The sequence below is a fragment of the Nicotiana sylvestris genome, chromosome 10 (assembly GCF_000393655.2).
Source record: "Nicotiana sylvestris chromosome 10, ASM39365v2, whole genome shotgun sequence".
Lineage (NCBI taxonomy): Eukaryota > Viridiplantae > Streptophyta > Magnoliopsida > Solanales > Solanaceae > Nicotiana > Nicotiana sylvestris.
This window is the reverse complement of record NC_091066.1, coordinates 11,168,007-11,191,712: the sequence shown is the minus strand read 5'-3', so window position 1 is coordinate 11,191,712 and position 23,706 is coordinate 11,168,007. Positions and strand designations below refer to the sequence as shown.

Below are 23,706 nucleotides of genomic sequence, written 5' to 3'. Positions count from 1 at the left end.
GATAATTTTGGGTAATTAATTGAAAAAATTAGTTCGTAATTGATTGAACTTCCATACTTGATTATGGTAAGTTGCCTTATTGATATTTGAAAAAAATTCAGTATCTTCTAAAACAGGAAACAAAATATTTTCCATACTAGAATAAGCCAAGAGGAAATTCTCTCTCTCTCTCTCTCTCTCTCTCTCTCTATATATATATATATATATATATATATATATATATATATATATATTAATTAAAAAGATTGAATTGCAGAATATGAAAATGCCAATTACATGAAATATAAATTGAATCGAGAAAATTAGTCATTGAAAATATCTGACAAGTCAAGATTGATTAACTTTATAATCTCATTGGTTTTGGTTATTTAAACAAATTGTGATTTTGTAATACCGATAATAAATTAGATAATTGTTTAAGAACCAAATCAGATTGAAGCAATTTGTTTACTAGTTATACAAAAATGATACCTATCAAAATTAATTTTATTTTTTGGTTTCCTACCTAGTGACCAACACCCGCATGGGGTTCCAACTAAATTCGAACTTGTGCCAGAAAGTCTCTTACTGGGGATAAATCACTCCCTAACAAAAACGTTTTATACTAAGACTCGAATTCGAGACCTCTGGTTAAGAACGGAGGAGTACTTACGACTCCACCACAACTCTTGTTGGTATCAAAAAGTTTTTAATGTTCAGGGTGCTAAGTAATTTAGATTAACCATTTTCAAAGTATACACATATACATATACATATACATATACAACATCTCTGTCGCAGTTTACGGGGTCCTGGGACCCCTCAAGTCAGAAACGGACTTTACTCAGAACGCACTCAAAGGGTAACGACTGTAAGTTCCCTAGTCCACCCCCCACCCCCCCCCACCCCACCCCACCCCAAAAAAAGGCCAATACGGAAGAGTAATTGTGTTTGGGGTGGGGGGAGGGGGAAGCATGTTGTACTAGCAAAAAAGTTTTGTGGCGTCTGTTTTCATAAAGTTTTCTAAACACTTGTGGAGTAGTTTTTCCTGTTTTTTCTAAAAATTTAAAATAATTTCTGTAATTACATTTGGTTGAAAAATAGTTTTTGTAAATATCTATTCAATTTTCTTCTGCTTAACCAAGATTCGTATGTTGTCTTCTACATAACTTATTAATAACAATTTTTCTTTAATTGCTCTACCCAAAATTTATTATCATATTCATGCAATTCATGTGATTACCTTATAAACCAAGTAAATATACATCCTCCCTATCTTCACTGACCAGTATTACCAAAATAGCCACTTTTTTTTTCACACCTAACGGACTCAAATATTTTAAATAGTTTCCTCTCAGATTTGTTACACCCCAAAATCATCTAAAGAAGAGGAAAAGGGCAAAAATCTTTATTCTTTTTATTTCATTTACCACTCTTGCAACCTTAACCCACTCAAACCCTCAAAATATTTTTGTGTTTTTTAATCTCATTTTGGGCAGGCAAAATTAACCTAAGGTATGTCTTCTTCCTTTTGTAATTGTCCTTTTCATGTTTATTTGTTTTTCTTTCCAACAAACAAATTCTAATAGATCTAAAACTTAATCTTTTAAATGTTTATTGCTTTCACATGTTTTTTTTTTTTTGGAAAAATTTCCAGAGAAATTCGCAGCGACTATCCTTTCGAGTACCCTTCAGTGAGTACCAAAGAATAGCCGCTGCGGGTTTAGAGTCCAATTGTCATCATAAAAAGGAAAATTAGATTTTTTTTTATATGTCCAATGCAACTAATTATGAGCAAATTGACTGACTAGCACATGTGTTACTATCAAATATTTATTTCGATTGTGTTATGCCTTAAGATTTACCTTTTTTATATATCAGAATTTCCTTTTAAAGGAAATATCAAACTTCTTCTGTTTATTTGTGATGTACAAAGATGACGTGATTAGCGGAGTGCCTTCTTTTTTCCTATCACCTATACAATTTGTATTTTAACTTTTATTAGACCAATAATTTGCAAAACTAATTAATATGGCACCCCTCATTATCTTTCTTAATTTTGAAAAAAAAAAAATCTTTCACGTCCTTTAATTTTATGGAAACTTACATTGAATTATCGAAAACAAAATTTTCAAGAATCAGATAAATATCAATATAGTGGTTTAATACTTCTCAGACATAATATTCTTACTATCAGTTAACAAATAAACTTTAAAATCATGTGAGAGAATTACTTTCATTTCCATTTATTTTTGCTAAATCAGATTTCTTCTGAACAATAGTTTAACACAAGTAGAGATCATTAAACTAAGCTGTCGTGTGAAATTTGCAACTATAAACAATGTGATGGAAAGGTTACAAGAAATATAGATAGTATATTGAGAAAAAAAAGGAGAGAAATATGCAACTTTTTGGAGGTAAAATTTATTAAACATGACTTGAGAAATAATAATAAGCAAAATATCTAAAGAAAATCATGTTGCATAACAAAAGAATTTGTCACTTTGCAAAAAAATACTGAATTTGTAAACTTGATCTAATCAGTATAATTTTAGACACATCATATGTACTACGGCAAAGTCAAATAAATTATAACACAAAAAAAAAAAAAACGATATTGTAGTAAATGGTTAAAATCTATGTTATTGCAATGCTAACGGCTGAGTATTCAAAAGGGGTGATATAGAATATTTCATCCTTAATTAGAGTTCTTAGATTTGAGTCGTAAGATATGAAATCTTTAGCAAGGTACACTTTACCCTTTAGCAAATTTAATCAATGCGAATCTAAATTAGCTAGGCTAACAAACTTAGAAACCTGATGGTTAAACCGAAAAGTAAAGAATATTTTGAAGTGAAAAGGTGGCAAAAGGGTAGAAGAAAAGTTGAGGGACTAACGTCCAAACAAATAAAGCCAAATTTTAGTAGCTCAGCTGGTTGACTACCTGAACTTTTACCTTGTTGACGATTGTTCGAATCCCTACTTTATGGTCCCCTCCCTCATATCCTTTTTTCCTGCCCCTAAATGGCAGAACGCTGCACAAAGCATCTCGTATTCACGTACAGTCCAGGGAAGGGTTGCACCCCAAGGGGTGTAACGTAGACAGAACCCTAATGCAAGCATTAAAGGATGCTTCTACGGCTTGAACCTGTGACTTATATGTCACACAAAAACAACTTTATCATTGCTCCAAAACTCTCCTTTTTCCTTTTACCTATGTAATAAAAAAAGTTTTAATTAAAAAAAAAAGTGGTAAAAGGGTAGAAGAAAAGTTGGGGGACCAAAGTACAAACTAAAAAAGCCAATACAAGATTAACAACGTGGGATTCTGAAAACAAACCATAAAAAAGTGGCTTTACATTTGTGTGTACAAATTTATTTCTGAATCTCAAGTGTAACGTATTTCTCGTAGTATGACGTTTCTTCTATCTCAGAAGAGAGAGAAAAAGAAATACAGAAAGAAAGAAAAAAAAAAGTATATTCTGCCAGATAAAAATGAGAGACATAGAAGCTGGCTAAAGAAAAAGTTGAAATATATCGAAAATTTAAACAATATTTTGTAGTAACATAAACTTTTTTCATCGACCCTTTATCTTAAATTCATCTATATTGGGATAAAGGGCGATGTTTTATATCTTTAGCCACTTTATTACATGCAAAACAAACCCAAAAGGTTCGAGTTATATATTGTTTTCTGGAAAAATATTATATTTAATTGAATTTGTATATTGTGCATGTAATTTGTTGTGATAATGTGATTTTTTTTTCATTTTTGATTGCAGGGTTTTCATTAATGCAGATAGAAGTTGGTTTTTGAATTTCTGAAACTTAAATTGTTAATCCTCTCCATTTTTTTTTTTATAAAAATGAGAGGAATATCTGATAATGTTCATGGAGTTATATTAGCTATATCATCAAGTATTTTTATTGGATCAAGTTTTATTATTAAGAAGAAAGGCCTTAAAAAGGCTAGTGCAACAGGAACAAGGGCAGGTACACTTTCTTGATCTCCTCATTTGCATAATTCTTTTTAAATCTTTTGCATTCCTTGTATGGTATTGTTGGACGATATATAAATATTAACTTCATTTTGTCTTATATTGGTATCAAATTGGGTAGTTTTATGTATACCTATGGTTTAGACAATGTTGTACACCGGATTTTGTGCAAGCACTGTCGAGGTTATGTTGTTGTTATTAGTCGAGCGTCTATCATAAACAACTCCTCTACCTTACACAAAGTAGGAGTAAGGTCTGCGTACATCTTATCCTCCCCAAACCCCACATGTGAGATCATACTAGGTATGTTGTTGTTGTTGTTGTAGTAGTATTGTCGACCTATTATCACAACTCATCTTGTACATATGTTTTGGTTTGGGGCTATAGAGGTTCTAATGCTTTACTTCTAGTCCCAAGTTGACGCTTACTTTGCATTTATTTTTCAATCAGTGTCGGTCTATTATGCGTGTGTTTGTGTGCGTGAAATTTTTTGGCGAAACAGTGTCAGATGACACCCCTTATAGAAGGGTGTCTCCGCCACGACCTCCATTATGTTAAGGGGACATGTAATTTGTACTTGTAGGAATTGGTTTTCATAGGAAGCTTTTGAACGATGAAAATTACTATATGATTGTAATCTCCTACTAACAATAACAATAACGTTAGCAACAACAACAACAACAAACCCACAAGTGGGGTCTAAGGAGTGTGGTGTGTATGCGACCTTACCCTTACCTTGAGAAGGTAGAGATGCTGTAATCTCCTAATAAAATTTGGTGAATTAGGAAATTCAGCGTGATTGCTATTAATGGAGATTTTGCCCCTGCATTGAGTGTATGGTTCATAATGTTCTCTATTGTTTCTACTGAGGCTAGGATAGACTAGTTGTGTTATATTGATTTCTAAATATAGTTAACTTTTGAACAGGTTCAGGAGGCCACTCTTATCTGTTGGAACCAATGTGGTGGGCTGGGATGTTAACTAGTAAGAGACATAACTCAAACTTAATTAAATGTATGTTATTGTTATGCAGTTGTTTTCCCCTTAAGCAGAAGGGATCTTTATCGATATTGAACTGCATATGTTGGCATGGCGGGTGATACACACATGTTGGCGTGGTGGCACGCCAACGTGTACGGTTCAAATTCTGAAGTACATGCATAATCTTTGATATATATATGTAGTATTGGAAGTATTATCATAATCCTAAACTTGCATATGCTTGCAGTGATAATTGGAGAGGGAGCTAACTTTGCTGCTTATGCATATGCCCCGGCAATTCTTGTGACTCCTCTAGGGGCTTTAAGTATAATTGTGAGGTATGTAACCAATGTAGCATTCATTATTGCAGAAGAATTTTACTTGGAAAAAGCTCTTTTTAGTTTCAAAAACTCATGTATAACTTTCCTTTGCAGTGCAGTGTTAGCCCATTTTATTTTAAAGGAGAGATTGCACATATTTGGTATTGTTGGTTGTGTCCTCTGTTTGGTTGGCTCTGTTAGTATCGTCTTACATGCTCCACTCGAAAGGAAAATTGAATCTGTTATGGATGTTTGGTACCTAGCAACCGAGCCAGGTAATTTCTCAAATGCAATCTCCGCTACATTCTTTCATTTTCTTAACCTTGCATTTCGCCTGCTGAAAAATTTCCGGTCAAAGATTTATATGCTAGTGAACATCTAGTACTTTTCATGGTATTGGTCTGAAATGAGCTTAGATGGAGCGATAGGATTAGTGAGGATTCATATAGCCGATTCTAACTTTCTTGGTATAGTAGCACATTTGTTGTTGTTGCGGAGAAATAGGGAGGCAACTGTTGCCTTACAGGCATCGGCGTTTCTCTATATGGTGAAATCCTTATAGCTGAAACATTGGTCAAGTACTATGTATAACAATTCACTCTCTTTTTGACTGAAATAGTTTACAATAACAGCATAGCAACACTTGCTTTGTTTAGTTAATATCTACATGTGTTTATTTGTTTGAACTAACCAAAAGGTTTTTGAGAAGAACAGGATTCATTATATACACATGCGTAGTCGTGGTGCTGGTAATTGTCCTTATTTTCCGGTTTGTGCCTCGTTATGGGCAGAGGTATATGGTCATTTACATCGGAATCTGTTCTCTCACGGGGTCTCTCACGGTCAGTATGTTCTATTTTTACGCGTTTTCACCTGCAGCTCAAGGTTCCTTGTATACATTTCATATGCTTATCACTTGACTTTTCTCTTGTGGTTATTCAGGTTATGGGTGTGAAAGCAGTTGGAATCGCGCTTAAGCTTTCATTTGAAGGAAAGAATCAGTTCAAGTATTTCCAAACATGGTTATTTACTGTGTTTGTTACAATCTTTTGCCTTTTACAGCTGAACTATTTGAACAAGGTATTTGTTGGATTCCCTTTAAGTGCAAATTAGAACTGATTTGTTTCTTCAGCTCGCTTTGGTTTTCTTAATAACTTATTGTTGTTATTACTTGTTGTCGCTGCTTCTTTGCATTGTTTCTTTAGCCGAAGGTCTATTGAAAGCAACCTCTCTACCCTCCCAGGGTAGGGGTAAGTTCTGCATACACACTACCCTCCCCAGACCCTACTTGTGGGAATTCACTGGGTTGTTGTTGTTGATTTGTATTTTCAGCCATATTATACTGAACTTCCCTCATTTTACGTTTGAACGAGCAGCAAATTTTCTGGTTTAATTCACTCCTAAAGAGTTCCATTTGAGACATATATATATATATATATATATATATATATATATATATATATATATATATATATATATATATATTAGTTTTACCACTTAGATGATTGATTGGAACTAAAAATTGATAGGGAAAAGGAGTCACTAGTTTGTAGTTTCAAGTGTGTATTTTATGTTTTCATATATTATGCATGCATGTGACCGGGAGGTCACGAGTTCGAGCCTATGGAACAGCCTCTTGTAAAAATGCAGGGTAAGGCCGCGTACATTAAACCATTGCAGTTCGGCCCTTCCTCGAACCCCGCGCATAGAGGAAGCTTAGTGCACCGAGCTGCCCTTTTCTATCTTATGGCTACACCTGTTATCTTCATAATGTTAACTATGACTCTGCTACTGTGTTTTGTAGGCACTTGACACATTCAATACAGCAGTGGTTTCTCCTGTATATTATGTCATGTTTACGACACTAACCATTCTTGCCAGCATGATAATGTTTAAGGTAATTCAATATTCAGTTTTGTGATTCTCTTTCCAGCATTCTTTAGTTTTATCAACTTCCACTTCTTAAAGACAGCGTATTTTCTGCAAGGATTTAACTTATACACTCTGAGCGTGTAAAGAATTGTTATACTATCAGTATTTTAACCTGTTTTAAAATTGCCAGATCTTTAGATAGCTTGATATTGTAAGAGTTCTTTTACACCATTTGCGTATAGAAGTTAAACTCTTTCCGTAATTTGGACGCCATCTCCTTCATTATAGTTGCAAAGATAATGAAATCGAGTAATTTTAAGGGCAGTAAATGATGTTTAGAAGAAAAAGAATTCTCTAATTGTGTATAATGGATATGTTTAGAAGATACACTTATGCAAAATAAGAAGTTTATTGTAATTTTTTTCCACTTGGTGGCCAAATTACCAGCCTATCAACTAGCCAAATTGTAAATATGTTCTGTTTTTTCTTGATTGTTTATTCATCTGAATGTTACAATAGTCAGGAGGTCACCGGTTCGAGCCGTGGAAACAGCCTCTTGCAGAAATGCAGAGTATAAAATTGCATATAATACACCCTTGTGGTTCGGCCCTTCCTTGGACCCCGCACATAGCAGGAGCTTAGGGCATCGGGCTGCCTTATTTTATTTTTTTTGTTACATCTAAAAAGGTTCAAACTTGACAATTGTTTTATGGGATGCAGGACTGGGATCATCAGAATGCAACACAGATAATAACAGAATTATGTGGCTTTGTAACTATCCTCTCTGGTACTTTTCTCCTTCACAAAACCAAAGACATGGGAAATAGTCCAACAACGAGCAATATTCTCCTTCCAAAAACAACCAAAGACACAGAAAGTAAGCCAACGGGCGAAACCCCGAAACTTATGGATGAGGTATGAAGCAATTTCACAAGGGCTGTGATCAGAGGCGGATGCAGGATTTAAACCACTGAATTCATTTTTTGCAATTATGGGTTCAAAACTTCGTATTTGTAGAAATTTTGGTGATACTACACATATATTATTTATGCCGTGTAAAACTATTGGGTTCAATTGAAACATTATGTCCGCCTCGGGTTGTGATCTCCTCTTGCATCATGGAAGATAGAAGCATTTCTTATTGGAGAAAACATTACTATGCAAACTTAGAATTCTGAGGATGAGAGGCATCTATTTGAAGCTGGCAAAGAGAGGCAATGCTTACTCATTTGTGTTATTTTGACTTCACTTATCATTCCAAGTTTGGATCACAATTGACATGCTTCTTTGAATGTACATTGATATTGTGAGAACAGAGTTGGATTTGAAACTTGCTGGTAACTATTTCATTGTGTATATAGTACCTGAGTACAATCTGTATACAGTTTTTATTGGTTAAATTGTCTAGGTAGTTGTTATTTTCTTTGATTTTTTATTTTTTTTTTGGTTTAAGCGCTTGGCACATATGGATTATAAACATAATGCACATTGTATTGTTAGAATATTGGCTATGAGTTCATTAGTTACTTGTGCATATGCCTCTACCTTTTGATTATATGTCTTAGGTTCGAGCCCGAGAACAAAGAACTTCTATAAGAAGCACTTTACCTCTCCCTTGGAGTACCCGACACAAGTTCTAATTAGTCGGGCCAATAAGCCTAGAATACGGAATGGTTTTTTTAAAAAAAAAAACTTTTATGCAAATATAGTGTTTCTATCAGTTGACCCTATACAAAAATTAATGCAGCTCCATTTTAGTTGGAAAAAAAAAAGGGAAAAAAGAAAAAGAAAATCAACTCTCTTAGACAACAACAACAACCACCCAGTGTAATCCCACAAGTGGGGTCTGGGGGGGTAATATGTACGCAGACCTTACCTCTACCCCGAGGGGTAGAGAGGCTGTTTCCAGGAGACCCTCGGCTCAAAGAGGCAACAAGAGACACTATATTAGTACTATCAATAGACTCATAATAAAACAACATAAAATACCATAAAATCCATAACATAACATAAATACCATAAAAACAAAGTAACAGCAATATAAGAGATATAGGAAATACGAGAATATGTAAGGTATTAATACACAGAAGATAAAGCCCATCATCAGTAGTTGATCAATAGCATCCTAAGACTAATTCCTAACTGGCTAGTCTCACTCTAGTGCGCTGTAAAAAAGACATCACAATTTCCCCTAACCTACAACCTTAATGCTCGATCTCCACAATTCCCTGTTTAGGGCCATGTCCTCAGTAACCCTAAGTCGCGCCATATCCTGCCTGATCACCTCTCCCCAATACTTCTTAGGTCTCCCTCTACCTCTCCTCGTACCCACCACCGCCAGTCGTTCACACCTTCTCACCGGTGCATCAGTGTTCCTCCTCTGAATGTGCCCGAACCATCTGAGTCTTGCTTCCCGCATCTTGTCCTCCATGGGGGCCACACCCACCTTCTCTCGAATATCTTCATTTCTAATCTTATCCTTCCTTGTATGCCCGCACATCCACCTCAACATCCTCATCTCTGCAACTTTCATCCTCTGGATGTGTGAGATCTTCACCGGCCAACACTCGGTCCCATACAACATAGCAGGCCTAACCACTGCCCTATAAAATTTACCTTTCAGTAACAGTGGCACTTTCTTGTCACACAGGACTCCCGTCGCTAACCTCCATTTCATCCACCCCACCCCTATACGGTGTGTGACATCCTCGTCGATCTCCCCGGACCCCTGAATAAACGACCCCAGGTACTTGAAACTACCCCTCTTAGGGATGACTTGAGAATCAAGCCTCACTTCCACTCCCGCTTCCGTCGGCTCTGCCCCAAATTTGCACTCAAGGTATTCCGTCTTCGTCCTGCTCAACCTGAAACCTTTGGACTCAAGGGTATGTCTCCAAACCTCTAACCTCTCGCTGACGCCGCGTCGTGTCTCGTCGATTAGGACTATGTCATCAGCAAATAGCATGCACCATGGCACCTCCCCCTGAATATGATGCGTTATAGCATCCATCACCAGGGCAAATAGGAAAGGGCTGAACGCAGACCCTTGGTGCAACCCCGTAATAACCGGAAAATAATCTGAATCGCCTTCTGCTGTCCTAACCCGAGTCTTAGCTCCATCATACATGTCCTTAATCGCCCTAATGTAGGCAACCGGGACCCTTTTAGCGTCTAAGAATCTCCATAAGACCTCCCTAGGAACCATGTCGTATGCTTTCTCTGGATCGATAAACACCATGTGGAGATCCTTCTTCTCATCCCTGTATTGTTCCACCATCCTCCTAATAAGGTGGATAGCTTCTGTGGTAGATCGCCCCGGCATGAACCCGAACTGATTGTCTGAAATAGACACCGTCCTTCGCACTCTCATTTCTACCACTCTCTCCCAAACTTTCATGGTATGACTTAGTAATTTAATACCCCTATAGTTGTTACAGATCTGGATATCGCCTTTGTTCTTATACAACGGGACCATTGTACTCCACCTCCACTCTTCGGGCATCCTATTAGTCTTGGATATAACATTAAGCAACTTAGTAAGCCATTCCAAGCCTGCTCTACCCACACACCTCCAAAGCTCAACCGGAATTTCATCTGGTCCGGTAGCTCTGCCCCTTCTCATCTTACGCATTGCCTCCATGACCTCATCGACCTCAGTGTCCCGACAATCACTTAGTTCATGGGGGCTGTCGGCGTTCCTCAATTCACCTAGTACAATATCCTGATCCCCTTCCTCATTTAGAAGTTTATGAAAGTAGGTCTGTCATCTCCTCTTTATCTGGTCATCCCCCAACAAAACTTTGCCGTCCTCATCTTTTATGCACCTCACTTGGTCCAAATCCCGAGCCGTCCTCTCTCTCACCTTAGCGAGTCGGAGTAACTTCTTCTCCCCGCCTTTGTTCCCTAGTTCCTCATACAAACGAGCAAAAGCTGTCGTCTTTGCCTCCGTCACTGCCATCTTTGCCTCCTTCCTAGCTACCTTATATCTCGCAATGTTCGCTCTCTTCTCCTCCTCTCCAGTGCTCCCCACTAACCGCAGGTAAGCCACCTTCTTCGCTTCCACTTTACCTTGTACAACTGCATTCCACCACCAGTCTCCTTTGTGGCCACCGGTGCGGCCTGAAGATACCCCTAACACCTCTCTCGCCGCCTTCCTTATATAGTCCGCCGTCGTCGACCACATAGTGTTTGCGTCCCCACTACTTCTCCAAGCTCCCATTGCCGACAACCTTCCTTCCAACTCCTGGGCTTTAACCTTAGTCAAGGCGCCCCACCTAATCCTCGGGCGGCCTCGTACTGACCTCTGTTTCCTTCTTATCATAATACTAACGTCCATCACCAAGAGCCTATGTTGCGTTGCAAGGGTCTCACCTGGGATAACTTTGCAATCCTCGCACAACCTTCTGTCGCATCTCCTGAGGAGGAGATAGAAATAAAAGAGGTACAATAGCAATAAAAAATGCTTAATGGATACCTTTGCAAAGCATTGTGTAATTTACTCAATTAGATATTTAAATTTTTTACATGGTCATTAAGATGAAAATTACTAGGGTAGCAAACCAAGAAAACATTCTCATAACCACATTAATTAACCATGGTTGAGTCATAAATAGGAGGGAGAAATATACATTGATTAACCATGATTACGTGATAAAGTATATGTCGAAGATACAAGTAATATTATCCTTGTTTTGGTGTAAATACCGCGGTGCAGATAAATCTTTCCTGTAACAAATAAGGGCACAAGCCACAAGTTTGCAGATAGGGAGAGAGACAGAATTCAAATACCACACAATTCCATTTCTTGCATATATGCTTCTGACTCCAAGCAACAGTTGAGCAAAAGCTTGATTAACAAGATATTATGATAACAACAACAACAATAACAACATACTCAGTGTAATCCCACATAGTGAGGTCTGAGAGTAGTGTGTACGCAGACCTTACACCTACCTCGTGGAAATAAAGAGGTTGTTTCCAATAGACCCTCGGCTCGGTAAAAATAGTATGATAACTCTGCATATGAAAAGGAAGCCAGCAACTACTTGGATACCAGAAAAAGAAGAATGTTATCAGTCCATTTCAATTTCTCTTTGTTTGTTTTTTCTTTCCCTTCGTCGTTTTCTAAATAAAAAGAGTTCTCATCCAAAGCACACAATGAACAACATATATACCAGACCTAAACCTATACATAACCAAAGTTTTATGTTTTAAAATAGGGTACATGCCCCAGGTGTTTTTCTTAACTCCCATCCTCAGAACTGTCAACTCCGACCCCACGGAAAGCACAAACATCCCTGCAAAGAACAGCAATGAGGAGAGGTTAGAAAACCACAACTATGGCTCAATCCTAAGCAAGTTGGAGTTGGCTATGAGAGGTTACAAAACGTAAAACAAAAAAGTGAGTAATACTTTACTAGAGTGATTAGTAAGAGGTCATTCATTATCTTTTTGTTGCAACAATCTCCGAAAAAACTATGACAATGTGTTGGAGTTTCACAAACAATTAGACTGCAGTATATTTAACAAAAGCTTGGTCCAACACGAATGAGTTACGTACAATGAGGTTGGGAGTTCGAGTCACTAAGATGGGGAAAAGCCACTGCTGGCCCCTGGAGAGGGGGTTAAGGGAGGGGGATTTGCCGTATCAGAAAACTAAATGTACATACCTTTCCACTGTCATTTCCATATCGCTTCTGACTGTTGGAATAAGATGTATCAGTTGACGTGCCAGGTACTTTTGCTGCACCAGTCTGCTTCTCCTCTCGCACTTTGTCAAATATTTGTGTGTAACCTTCTGCTGATGCAGGATCACTCTCATCCCAGTCACCAAATTTAGGAACAGCAGGGCTGTCATCAGACTGCAAATACACTGTGTTATATTCTTCCTATGACTCAAAGCAGTATGCGCCTATTTGTAGTTTCCATATAGATCGACAATCAAAGAGTACATTAAGATAGATAGATTGGCTTGTGGGATAATCTAATACGTCCTAGAGGCACCCCTTTTTTACGGAATAGGTTTCCTTACCTTTTTCTTTTTCCTTTTCCTTGGATTTCTTTTCTTTTTTATTTGGAAGTAAGCTTACACATTCTTCCCAAAGTCGGTGGAAAAGTAAAATAGGAAAGTAGTGTAAAATAACCAATCATGAAGGTTTGGAAATGAAGTTCGCCCATCAGAAAGCTAATCAGTAGTCGCCGCGAAAAGAAAAAGAGTTGCATCATAAATAATGCCATCATAAAGGAAGACCTTTTATTTTTCCTTGCTACAAGTGCTCTTGGACTAATTCACAACAATTATAGAGAACAGGAATATATTTCATCTGTTTTCTTATACGAGTTTGGCGAGGGACCTACGTTTATTGCTGCAGAAGTGTCTTAATAATCATACTTGTCCTGGATGTAGACAGCAAGAAAATGACAAAAAGACATACCATGTCATCACCTTTCGTAACTGATCTTAGACGGGATCTTCCAGGTGTAGAGGGAGCCAGGCCTTGACTACCTTCAGATGAAACCTTTCTTTCCCACGACGGGGAGGAAACTGCACCACCTTTGCCTCCAACCCTTCCCTGGGAATGTGTATGCAGCGGAGAGTGCTCAATGCTGCGATCAGGTCCCCCACTTTGCTGAGAGGCCCGCTTAGGTGTAGCACCACCACTTAAGCCGCCATAGCGATGATGAGGTGATTCCATAGGAGTTCTTCTCCCCGTGTTCTCATTGAGCATTGGGGAATCAGTAGGTCTCCTCAGATACTCTTCTCTACTTGGCCGACGTTCATGCCTTGCTGTTGGGATTTCCGCACCCTTCATTGTTTCTGATTCTGACTTGTTGCCTACAGATTTCACACCATATCGTTGTGGAGATGAGTAAGTTGGAGCTTTTTGACCCATAGTATCTGGGTGCAATGGGGAGTCAATTGATTTCCGCGATTCTACATCATCTCTCCTGGAAAAACGCTCATCTTTTGATCGTACTGCATCTCTTCCATTTTGACCTTTTACTTCTGCCTCAGGATCCTGAGGATCATTTGGATTCATTTTACTGCCTTTCTTACCCTTACTAGCATTCTCAAAATAGGTAGTATAGGCAACATCTTCGTCGTTCTCCCAGTTGCCAAATTTTGGTACTTGTGAGTGCTTCTGCAAGAATATGCAAACCACATTCATGTTGCATTCGAGCTTCTAGGCAAGTGTAGCTTAGAGCCCAACCTCCATTTAATTAGATATGCAAGTAAAAATTAAGAAAAATAGAGAAAGTGTAACACAAAACATGTCTTTATGACGTGGTAAAATAAACTCAAGTAAAGGCGAGTTTCCTGTATAGAAAAGAACGCCTCTACTTTTCCTTTGGTAAAATAAGCACAAGTAAAGACCTAGAGATGATCACACAGGGTTAATCTGGTTTAGCAGGTGCAATGGAACAAAAATTGTAGAGAAAATGCTCATCTTCCAACATCTAAACATCATTCTTTGGAATAAAAACAAAAGGAAAAAATAAAAGAAGATGGGAAGAGTCGAACCAACTAAAGTCCCAAATGCATCCATCCAAAGATATACTAAACTATATGTGATATGAAAAGAATTGATATTGGAACACGGAGAAGAAGTAGAAAATTAATTGTAAAAAGAACCATGATTCCTAGAGCAAAGCAGATAACTTACATTACGCCGTAGTGGAATACTTAGCTTAACATTTATAATATAATGCCACATGGAATCACTCAAGAATTAGGCTTTTATGGAACTTATGTTTACTCTTTAGCATCAAAAACTCACTAGCTTAGGTGCCTTAAACTCAACTGGAAGCATAGGGGACGATCACTTTTACGGTCCTGGTGTTACCAAACATGAGAATTCCCAAGGACTCTAAATATGTGATAAAACCCTTAGAAACGATTTGCTTAGTTCAAGGCCACACTTAATCCCCATTTGCCTCAAGAACCAGTACATGGAAAACGGTAATGTCACAATCATGTCTACAAGAAGTAAACAACTATAATTTGTATGCTGCCTTTTGCCTATTGCCTACTAACTAATCTTAGTACTGAATAGTAAACTGGAGAGACAAAGCAGAAACAACCAAATAAAACAGGCAGGGATGAGATGTTTGCATTCAGAGATAAGCAAGACTGCTCGTTTTAACACCACAATGCATGTCAACTTTCAGTATCACTAATACTATCAATCATCTAATAAAAGATGGATAAGAGCTTGAGAAAAGGTCAGTACCGTGCAACACATAAATCTGGTTTTACTTCAGTCTGTACTCTATTTGCATTTGCCAGAGAATCGAAGCAAAATAAGGAAGGCTAATGTTTATGGGTCAACCTAGCCTATAGAGACTCCACGCTCCAGCTGACAGAAATCAGTTGAGTGGATAAGAGTCACCCAACTAAGTTTCTAAGATGCATAATACACTCTAAATGATTCCACGATGTTTAACAATAGCTTCATGGTATCACCAAGTGACAATCTGCTTAACGACAGCATTACTTCTCAGACTTGAAGAAAGTGCATAAATTGCACTTAGTTCTACAACTTATGAAATTCCAATAATTGCAGCACAGTGAAAAAGCTAAAAGACGGCTTTGCAGTCTTTTACATTCCTCTATCCATTCTCATTACATTTGGTCTCTTTACAAGATTAACAGATCTTTATATAGTCCCAAAAATCTAGCTCAAGTGCTCAACAATCTAGCTTTAAAAGTATTATTCCGCAAAAATCCAAAACTGAAATGCCCTTCTACAATCACTTTTCTTTAGGGAAGATCCACATTACGCGCTTTTAGTAATCCAACTAACGTTAAAAACTCAGACCAACACTAAATTTCTTAGTTGTAGCTTGTTAGATATGGATCCAGCTTAACAATTCACTTTCCATTTCTATAGCTTGTTCTAGACCATAAGATTCAAAAATCTTTCTTTCTTAAATTTCGTGCACAATCAAATAACATCACATATATTGGAATGGATAAAGTACTATATATGTGGGGCGAAGGGGGGGGGGTGGGGAGGGGAGAAGAAACCTCAAAAGTTGCTAATTTTTTTTGTGGATTTCACTAGAACTCCACAAAATACACATAAGCACTTAATTGTACCCTCCCATTTACAAAAATCAAGTTAATTTCAACACCAAGAATCAAATCAAGTCCAGCTTCAACATGACTAAGCTGAACCAATCAACTACCCCTCTGACCCATTAAGCTATTAAATCAAGATTATCATTTTCAACTCCCAAAACTTCCATAAAATTTATAAAGAAACCATTTTTTAGCAAAACAAACATTCCACAGAATATACAATCATTTCAGCTTAAAATTTATCAAAATGCAAAAGAGAAATAGATCAAGAACTCACAGCCATTAAAAAGGGTAAGTGCAGTTAAACAGCAGCAGCTTAGATAAATTCAGCTGAGATGTTAAGATGGAGCTTTCACTGTTGTTTCCAAGATTTTATTTTTCTTTCTTCTTTCTTCTTCACTGTGGTGCCAGATCAGAGAGAGAGCAAATGGGGGTTGGGTAACTGGCGCCACCAGTGACGTTTGACATCCCACATACTCTTGTCAGATCAAAAAGATTTTTTCTAAAATGGAATAGTACTAAATTCTCTTTTTACTCCCTCCGTCTCAATTAATATAGGCTCGACAATGGGTTTTAAAAATAAATAATTATATAATTTAATTATTCATATGATTATAAATCATCTTATTAAAGTTAAATTATTTCTAAATAAAAATATATGACATATTTTTTTTGGGACATACCAAAAAAGAAGATATGATACATAATTGGAACAGAGGAATAATAATTATTAAAATATTTACCTATAATTACTTGATAAATGATAATATGATTATTTCTGTCACCTAGGTTGTGGCAACTTTCTCGTCTTGCCGTATCTAAAATGACTATTTTTACCGGTACATGAAACTTAAAATCATTAATTAATAGTCTAGACATACACAAATTATTTCATTATAGTAATATGTTATCTATAAAAAATTTAAAATAATTAACTTATATATTAATAATATAAATAATTTTTATATAATACTTTTGACATTATGTTACACTATGAATGTTTAACCAACTATTTAATGAAAAAAAAAAAGACACCTTTTTTCAAGCACATGGTGTAGTCAGTCCTGAATTTGTCGGCACTTGACAGTGTAACCAACATGCTACAGTGCACAACCGTCACATCCTCATCTGTCCTCCTTTAATTTTATTTTATTTTATAATACTATATACTAGTAAGTATGTTGTAAGGACTAATAAATTATGGGTTATCCATTTTCTTAATGTTATTTTCTAGAAGAAATAACGACTCGTTTCATATCTTTGACACCTTTACTCTACGGAAGTTAATTTGACTAGTTTTAGAGTTAAATCACATTCAACTAATTATTTCTTACATCAGATATCCAAATGTTATTACTCCATCTGTTTCAATTTATATAACGTTTTATATGTTTTATGTATTTCTTATATATTTCAAACTATTTTACTTTTGTTATTTACGTCCTTTGGTCACCAAAGCCATCGTGCATTCCTAGATACGATGTTCTTTTATGATACGAAGTTATGGATCATTAATATACAAAAAAAAAAAATGCCATAAGAATAAAACATAGAATCTAGAACCAGAAGAATAGAAGCTGATAGAAAAAACCCTTTTTTTTAGAAAGGTCGGATCAGTCAATCTAACATTTTATAATCCTTTATTTAATGTCAGTAAGCAGCAGCTAGTTACTTTAGGTAACTTTAAAAAAATCTTTGCTTTTGCATCCATCTGTCAGAATCTAATGTTAAATATCAGAGTGTTTGTAACTTTGGTGACATACAAGAAATTAGAAATTCAGATGTCAACTAAAAGTTTAGATTAACCAACATAAGCAAAGCAACTTAGCACTACAATGACTGAGTATTCACTCTGCCATCTCCTGACATGATAGCCCGGTGCACTAAGCTTCTGCTATGGACGGGGTCCGGAGAAGGGCCGAGCCAAATGCCATTTCCTGACATGAGTTAAGGAAAAGGGAACTCATTGATGCAATACAAAAGAGAATTTCTGTAATATGTAGCTTCAAGTAGAGGAGAAAAAAAAAAGAGAAGAGAATACATATTCTAGTTGCCATAAGAAGAAAACAGAGAATAAACAAAGAAAAAAGAAACATCAAATGAATTGCTTTAGAAACTCAGTAGCAACAAGCCTCCCTCGGGTGTTCACTGATAGTTTCAGTTCACTGATCTCCTTATCGATATCCTGCAATTTCAAGCAGAGATTCACAAAACTCTTTGAATAAATATCAATAAGTTACGTAAATGATTGATGCATAGGTTTTCCTGCTACTTTATCCTCGGAAGTATGGGAATCAATAAGTGTACCTCCATGAATTGCACTATGAAATCAATAAGCTTCTGCTTCTGCATCTCTTCACAATGATAATTTGTAATGAGAAAACTAATGTCGTAGCCCTGAAACATAATGCGCCCATCAGAATTCAGATGACTAAAAGTTGGTCAAGAAACAAGTTATTTACCTTTTTTAATAAAGAAACAAGTCATTTACATAACACCTAAAAAGGTTCATTCAACCATTTGTGAAACATGTCAAATATTTTCAACCTATGTCCAACAGGTAGCCTTTTAGACTAGGTAGATGCTTTAATTTATTCAGGAAAAACTTGAGCATACTACAAAGCTGCTTCTTCCAAGACATTGCTACTCTCCGTCTAGGCTAATACATGAATACATCAAAACTAAACAAATGTTTGTCTCAACCAAGCCTGAGAAGCAATCACATAAATGTTGTAAACAAATAAGAAGGCGTCCCATAAAGCAGCAAATGTACCGATATCTCTTAGTATTGTACTCAATCGACATCTTCCCATCCTTTTGCAGGTTGAGCAACTGACATTTTGTAAGTGTTTAAACCCCAGCCCCCGTAAGAAAATGGCTAAATAGGGGTATTTGACATCTGCTTTCACAAACCCTCCCCCAACACAAGTAAAGAAAAGTAAATCTTAAAGGCCTTTGTCAACTTGCTGAGAATGAGAAATAAAAGTAATCAGTCCCAAAGCATTGCACTAGAAGCAAGTCCAGATCCCAGAAAGCTTAATTATGCTTTCAGACTTTACAGCCACCTTCCATATTCAGTAATAGCTCCATTCCCAAGTTGCCACCATGTTACCATTGGTGGAATAGGTCGATAATAACATTACTAGGAAAATTTGTACCAAAAACTAGACATATTCAAACTATGAACAAATGGTGAGTAGACGCAGAAGAGAGCAAACGGAAAAAAAAGGACGGGAAATAAATTGGACGTTCAAGTTCCGCCAAACATAACTACAAAATTTAGCATACAGAACTACAGAACATGCCAAAGCATGGAATCAGTTACAAGGAGTTAACAGAAAACCTAATCCAGGATAAGAGGATTTTTAAATATTGTTACCATTTCCATGAGAAGAGGAGAGATACAAACCTGAACTGGCTTTCTCCTTAACACCTGAAATGCTTCTGCTCTCATAGACAAAAACCTAAGGAACTTCTTCGTTAGTATATTTTCAAGTTCATCTGACTGTTTCACCTGCAGCATTAATCACACATGAGGAGCTTAAACTTTTTTTTAAGTGATTATCAAGATCCAGAATCCTATAATTCCTTGTGAAGTCTACTTAATTCCGGAACTAATACAGTTTCTACCCCCGTCCAGCACAATCAGTAGTTTAGCTAAGAATCCAAAATGTTAGCTGGATTCATTTAAAAAGGCATTGCAAGCTGCACGCAGATGTCAGGCTATATGAGTTCCTGGAGGAACATGGTCTTGCAATAAATTGATAGGCAAATCCCAAATTTTGATTTACCTTCTTGTTGAAATACAACACACTAATGATTAGACACATATTCCAGTCTGCAACATATGGAACTAGAAAGAAAGATCTGGACTGCTGATGAATACTTAGCAAATGGCCTTTAGCGTAGACAAGCAGATGTATAACTAGAGAAATATGGTTCAAGGTACCATAATGTATTCTACTCTATAAGAACAAAAGCATAAATATGGCATATGCGCAGCTTTAGACAGCATGCACCTAATCAATACATGTAATAGCAAAGCAAACCTACCTTTAGACTTATGCGCAAGGAATTAATAGATGTTTCAATCAAGCACCGTTCAGCCTCATTTCTACAAATCAAAACCTGTGAATTGGTACATTGGGAAAAATTAAATAGATTGATATAAGACATGCAGCTATTAAAATTCTTTGTCACATGAAAATCAAGTATAGACAGAGGACCACATTAGAGGTTTAATTAAGAACGTGTACTTATAGTGTTGGACGTAAATGAATAATCTTTACTCAGAGACTTATAACTCATGCTAAATTTAAATCATTATGGCAGAAAACAGCAATCAATAACAAAGAAGCATACAAACAAACCACTGCGGGTGCACAAACAGAAATGAGAACTAAAATTCATTCTTATACACCTAAAGGAGGACAGAGCAAGGTCTCTCTTGGTCTTTCTCAAACTTAAAAACTGACACGGCCCACCAGTCATGTTAACAGATTTAGTAGTATCATAGCATCAGATGAATCAGTATGCAATTACGAAGGGTTCTGTTACATTACAAAAAAGTTTGCACCTGAATTATTGATTAATTCTTCCTACCTTGTCATGGAGAACATGTTTACCATGCCAAAAAGGACAGAGCAAGGTCTCTCTTGGTCTTTCTCAAACTTAACCTTTTTCTAATGGCAAATATAATGAATTAATGTTGCAACTTGCATCAGTGCTACTAGATGACCTAATCTATGACGTGCTAGAGTTCCCAACCAACTTGGACAACTTGTTACATCTTTAAAGCGACTCATCGACAACGTGTTGGCATCTAAGAAAGACACCTCGGAAACAAGCTTTGAACAAGTAGCTAATCACGAGAGAGAAGTTTAAAAAAATTTAAAGCGAGAACTCTCTTAGAACTTCAAAAATTTTACGAATAACGCCATCATACTTTCAAAAACCTTAACTGCACTTACTACCGAGCCATAAAAACATGTAGTTTAGGCTTGCAAGGATTGTACTAAGAACAGATGGGCAAACCACGGGAACACGAAAATCTATTGTACCCAGCAGATATCTTCAAAAATCGTATAAAAGTTAAGAATATCAAACAGTTCTTACAGGATTAAGAAGAAGTTCTGGGCTTGTCCTGGAGAACATACAAAATGAGAAAACATTACTATTTTAGTACACATGTTTGGCAGGTAAATGAATAGCATTTGGTAGAGAGATGAAACATCGCATTGTCTACATAAAGAAATAGCAGTCCAGTAGAATATCAAATTTCTGCTTTTTGGTAGAATATCAAAATTCTGCTGCAAAAATGATATGTTCATTCATGTCAAAAAAATTCTTTAAGATTCTAGCCATATTATAGGTGAAAAGAATATGTATGGGGTTCTTCTGGTTTATAGGAAGCCGCCTACTGCAAATCCATTTGATGAACCACCCAAGAGACAGAATATGGAATTTAACCAGCATCATTAAGTAACTTTGAGTAAAATGTGATGGCAGCATGAAGTCATACTTTAGTTCAACCTCTGGTTTGTTATGCCTCTCTACTTCTTGGCATGGGAAATTCTGCAACCACAATGTCGAAAACAGATTATCTAAGACAGATATAGAGTAACTAAGACATCAAATTTGCTGAGGAAATGGTCCAAGGGGCTTAAAAGTACTAACAGCTTTGCACTTTTATGTTAAAACCATGACGGAAATAAAAAGCTTTTTGAGAAGTGTCAAAATATGTCAAATTCAATAAATTGATTGGCTGAACAAATAACATGTGTGGTTGAAATGACATACTACAACTACCCTCGTCCCAAGCTAGTTAGTGGAACATATAACAAGTATGAAGAGGAGGCAGTCAAAGAATCATGATAACAATACAACGGGAATTCAGAATGCAGAGTTCAGAATAATTTTTCTTCGGGAATGGGGGTGGAAGTGGAAGGACTGCTAGTAGTGGCATGTGGACTCTCTAATACAAGCATATATAATGAATACCGAGAAACTAAAACTTATAAGTGTAAATAAAACATCCTAGCAGTGCAGAAACACTCAACTTGCCTCCCAATCACCCGAACTATCACATCATAATGCTTGTAATCGTCTCAAGCTAACACTTCCCATCATATCTCAGTGCACGAACCTCAAACATTACATCTTAGGCCAACAATAATGCAAGTTAAACAGAACAATTAGAAGGACTCAACTATGATTCTAACTTTTAAAAAAAAATCAAAAATTTTACAAAGCTGCAAAAAATTCTTATGATAGTTAAAAATGCTACATTACCTGAAGACACATAGCTGCTTCGAGCGTGTTTCTTATGCATGTTAAATACAATCGTAAGGAATTTGCCTGCAAATTAATCAAAAAACAATAACTACTCTGCATTTTGCACAACGTAACCACATACACACACACACACATATACACACAGAAATCCTGGATCTAAATCAATTGAGCTAGTAAATAACATGAATTAATTAAAACGCAGCTCAATTCTCTACAAACAAACACACATTTACTCAAGAAAGTAGAATTGAATTGAAGAATGTTAATATGATCAAATCCCTAAAATACACAGTATATTTCGAATTTTACCCCTTTTTTCTCGAAATGAAAGTACTTACCATTAAAAACTGTTTCGCTTGATTTTCGCTTTGAATCAGATATAGTATAAGCCGACCGATCGACGTTTTAGCTGAATTTTGCGCTAAGTTTTGCTACTGCTAATTTGTTGAGCTTTGTGTGCACGTTAAGTTAAGAACTGCTAAAATGCGCCGGCGTGGGGGAAGTAAAGTGGAACCAAAAAAATCGTTGAAAATGAAATTTAAAAATAAAAAAGAGGATCCGACCTACCGGATTCGAACCAGTGACCTAAGGATTAGCTGTGGGCTTTTATTACCCGACTACAGTCCTCCGCTCTACCAACTGAGCTAAGGTCGGTTTTGCTGATGGTTTTCACGTCTTTATTAATCATTACAAATGAGGGTATTGTTATAAAACAAAGACTGTAAAGTAAAGACAAGTATAGAGAGAAACTGATATATTATTCGAATTCAAACTGATGTACATAATTAACTAAAATCTCTTCTATTTATAGAAGAAAGGAAGTTGTTGTGTAAGCTGCTACTATACCAAATATGGATAATCTTCTATTGAGAGCAATGTTTATCCATAACGGAGTACTGAAAGGATAAGCTTATTATACCCGGTATAGATAATCTTCTACCGGGGGTAATGTTTATCCATAACGGAGTACTGAAAGGATAAACTTATTATATCCGGTATGGATAATCTTCTACCGGGGATAATCTTCTACCGGGGGTAATGTTTATCCATAACTGGGTACTGAAAGGATAAGCTTATTATACCCGGTATGGATAATCTTCTACCGGGGGTAATTTTTATCCATAACCGGGTACCGAAGTGATAAGCTTCTTCAGGAAGCTTATTTCCAATAGAGTACTTA

The 23,706-nt window shown here is 36.5% G+C and overlaps 3 protein-coding genes and 1 non-coding gene across 4 annotated transcripts; 1 reads left to right on the top strand and 3 right to left on the bottom strand.

Annotated features, from left to right (window-relative positions):
- Positions 1 to 3,433: 3,433 nt before the first annotated feature.
- LOC104222436 (probable magnesium transporter NIPA2) lies at positions 3,434 to 8,508 on the top strand. Its single transcript, XM_009773671.2, has 9 exons — positions 3,434 to 3,652; positions 3,762 to 3,972; positions 4,905 to 4,961; positions 5,206 to 5,296; positions 5,393 to 5,553; positions 5,993 to 6,120; positions 6,221 to 6,358; positions 7,083 to 7,175; positions 7,871 to 8,508. Exons 2-9 carry the CDS (start codon positions 3,846 to 3,848, stop codon positions 8,069 to 8,071), a joined length of 996 nt encoding a protein of 331 aa, XP_009771973.1. The 5' UTR covers positions 3,434 to 3,652; positions 3,762 to 3,845; the 3' UTR covers positions 8,072 to 8,508.
- A 3,665-nt stretch (positions 8,509 to 12,173) lies between these two features.
- On the bottom strand, positions 12,174 to 16,736 carry LOC104222435 (RPM1-interacting protein 4-like). Its single transcript, XM_009773669.2, has 4 exons — positions 16,510 to 16,736; positions 13,585 to 14,292; positions 12,820 to 13,011; positions 12,174 to 12,447 (listed from the first exon to the last, which is right to left on the bottom strand). Exons 1-4 carry the CDS (start codon positions 16,513 to 16,515, stop codon positions 12,415 to 12,417), a joined length of 939 nt encoding a protein of 312 aa, XP_009771971.1. The 5' UTR covers positions 16,516 to 16,736; the 3' UTR covers positions 12,174 to 12,414.
- A 1,208-nt stretch (positions 16,737 to 17,944) lies between these two features.
- On the bottom strand, positions 17,945 to 23,105 carry LOC104222434 (actin-related protein 2/3 complex subunit 4). The gene is made up of 8 exons (XM_009773667.2): positions 22,865 to 23,105; positions 22,524 to 22,589; positions 21,754 to 21,806; positions 21,348 to 21,375; positions 20,286 to 20,360; positions 19,642 to 19,746; positions 18,540 to 18,629; positions 17,945 to 18,417 (listed from the first exon to the last, which is right to left on the bottom strand). The coding sequence occupies exons 1-8, from the start codon at positions 22,865 to 22,867 to the stop codon at positions 18,328 to 18,330; spliced, it is 510 nt and encodes a 169-aa protein (XP_009771969.1). The 5' UTR covers positions 22,868 to 23,105; the 3' UTR covers positions 17,945 to 18,327.
- TRNAY-GUA (transfer RNA tyrosine (anticodon GUA)) lies at positions 23,084 to 23,180 on the bottom strand. The gene is made up of 2 exons: positions 23,144 to 23,180; positions 23,084 to 23,119 (listed from the first exon to the last, which is right to left on the bottom strand). It is a non-coding gene; the product is annotated as a tRNA-Tyr (tRNA).
- Between the last annotated feature and the right edge of the window lie 526 nt (positions 23,181 to 23,706).

What these genes read in the sequence shown, in the direction of transcription:
- LOC104222436 (XM_009773671.2), top strand. Translation starts at nt 3,846, where the DNA reads ATGAGAGGAATATCTGATAATGTTCATGGAGTTATATTAGCTATATCA. An exon ending in GTACCTAGCAACCGAGCCAG is followed by an intron (nt 5,554 to 5,992) that starts GTAATTTCTCAA and finishes TGAGAAGAACAG; the next exon opens with GATTCATTATATACACATGC. An exon ending in CTCTCACGGGGTCTCTCACG is followed by an intron (nt 6,121 to 6,220) that starts GTCAGTATGTTC and finishes GTGGTTATTCAG; the next exon opens with GTTATGGGTGTGAAAGCAGT.
- LOC104222435 (XM_009773669.2), bottom strand. An exon ending in TTACGAAAGGTGATGACATG is followed by an intron (nt 13,012 to 13,584) that starts GTATGTCTTTTT and finishes GTGTATTTGCAG; the next exon opens with TCTGATGACAGCCCTGCTGT. An exon ending in ATGGAAATGACAGTGGAAAG is followed by an intron (nt 12,448 to 12,819) that starts GTATGTACATTT and finishes TGTTCTTTGCAG; the next exon opens with GGATGTTTGTGCTTTCCGTG.
- LOC104222434 (XM_009773667.2), bottom strand. An exon ending in AAACCAGAGGTTGAACTAAA is followed by an intron (nt 21,376 to 21,753) that starts GTATGACTTCAT and finishes TATGTTCTCCAG; the next exon opens with GACAAGCCCAGAACTTCTTC. An exon ending in TAAGGAGAAAGCCAGTTCAG is followed by an intron (nt 18,630 to 19,641) that starts GTTTGTATCTCT and finishes ATTATGTTTCAG; the next exon opens with GGCTACGACATTAGTTTTCT.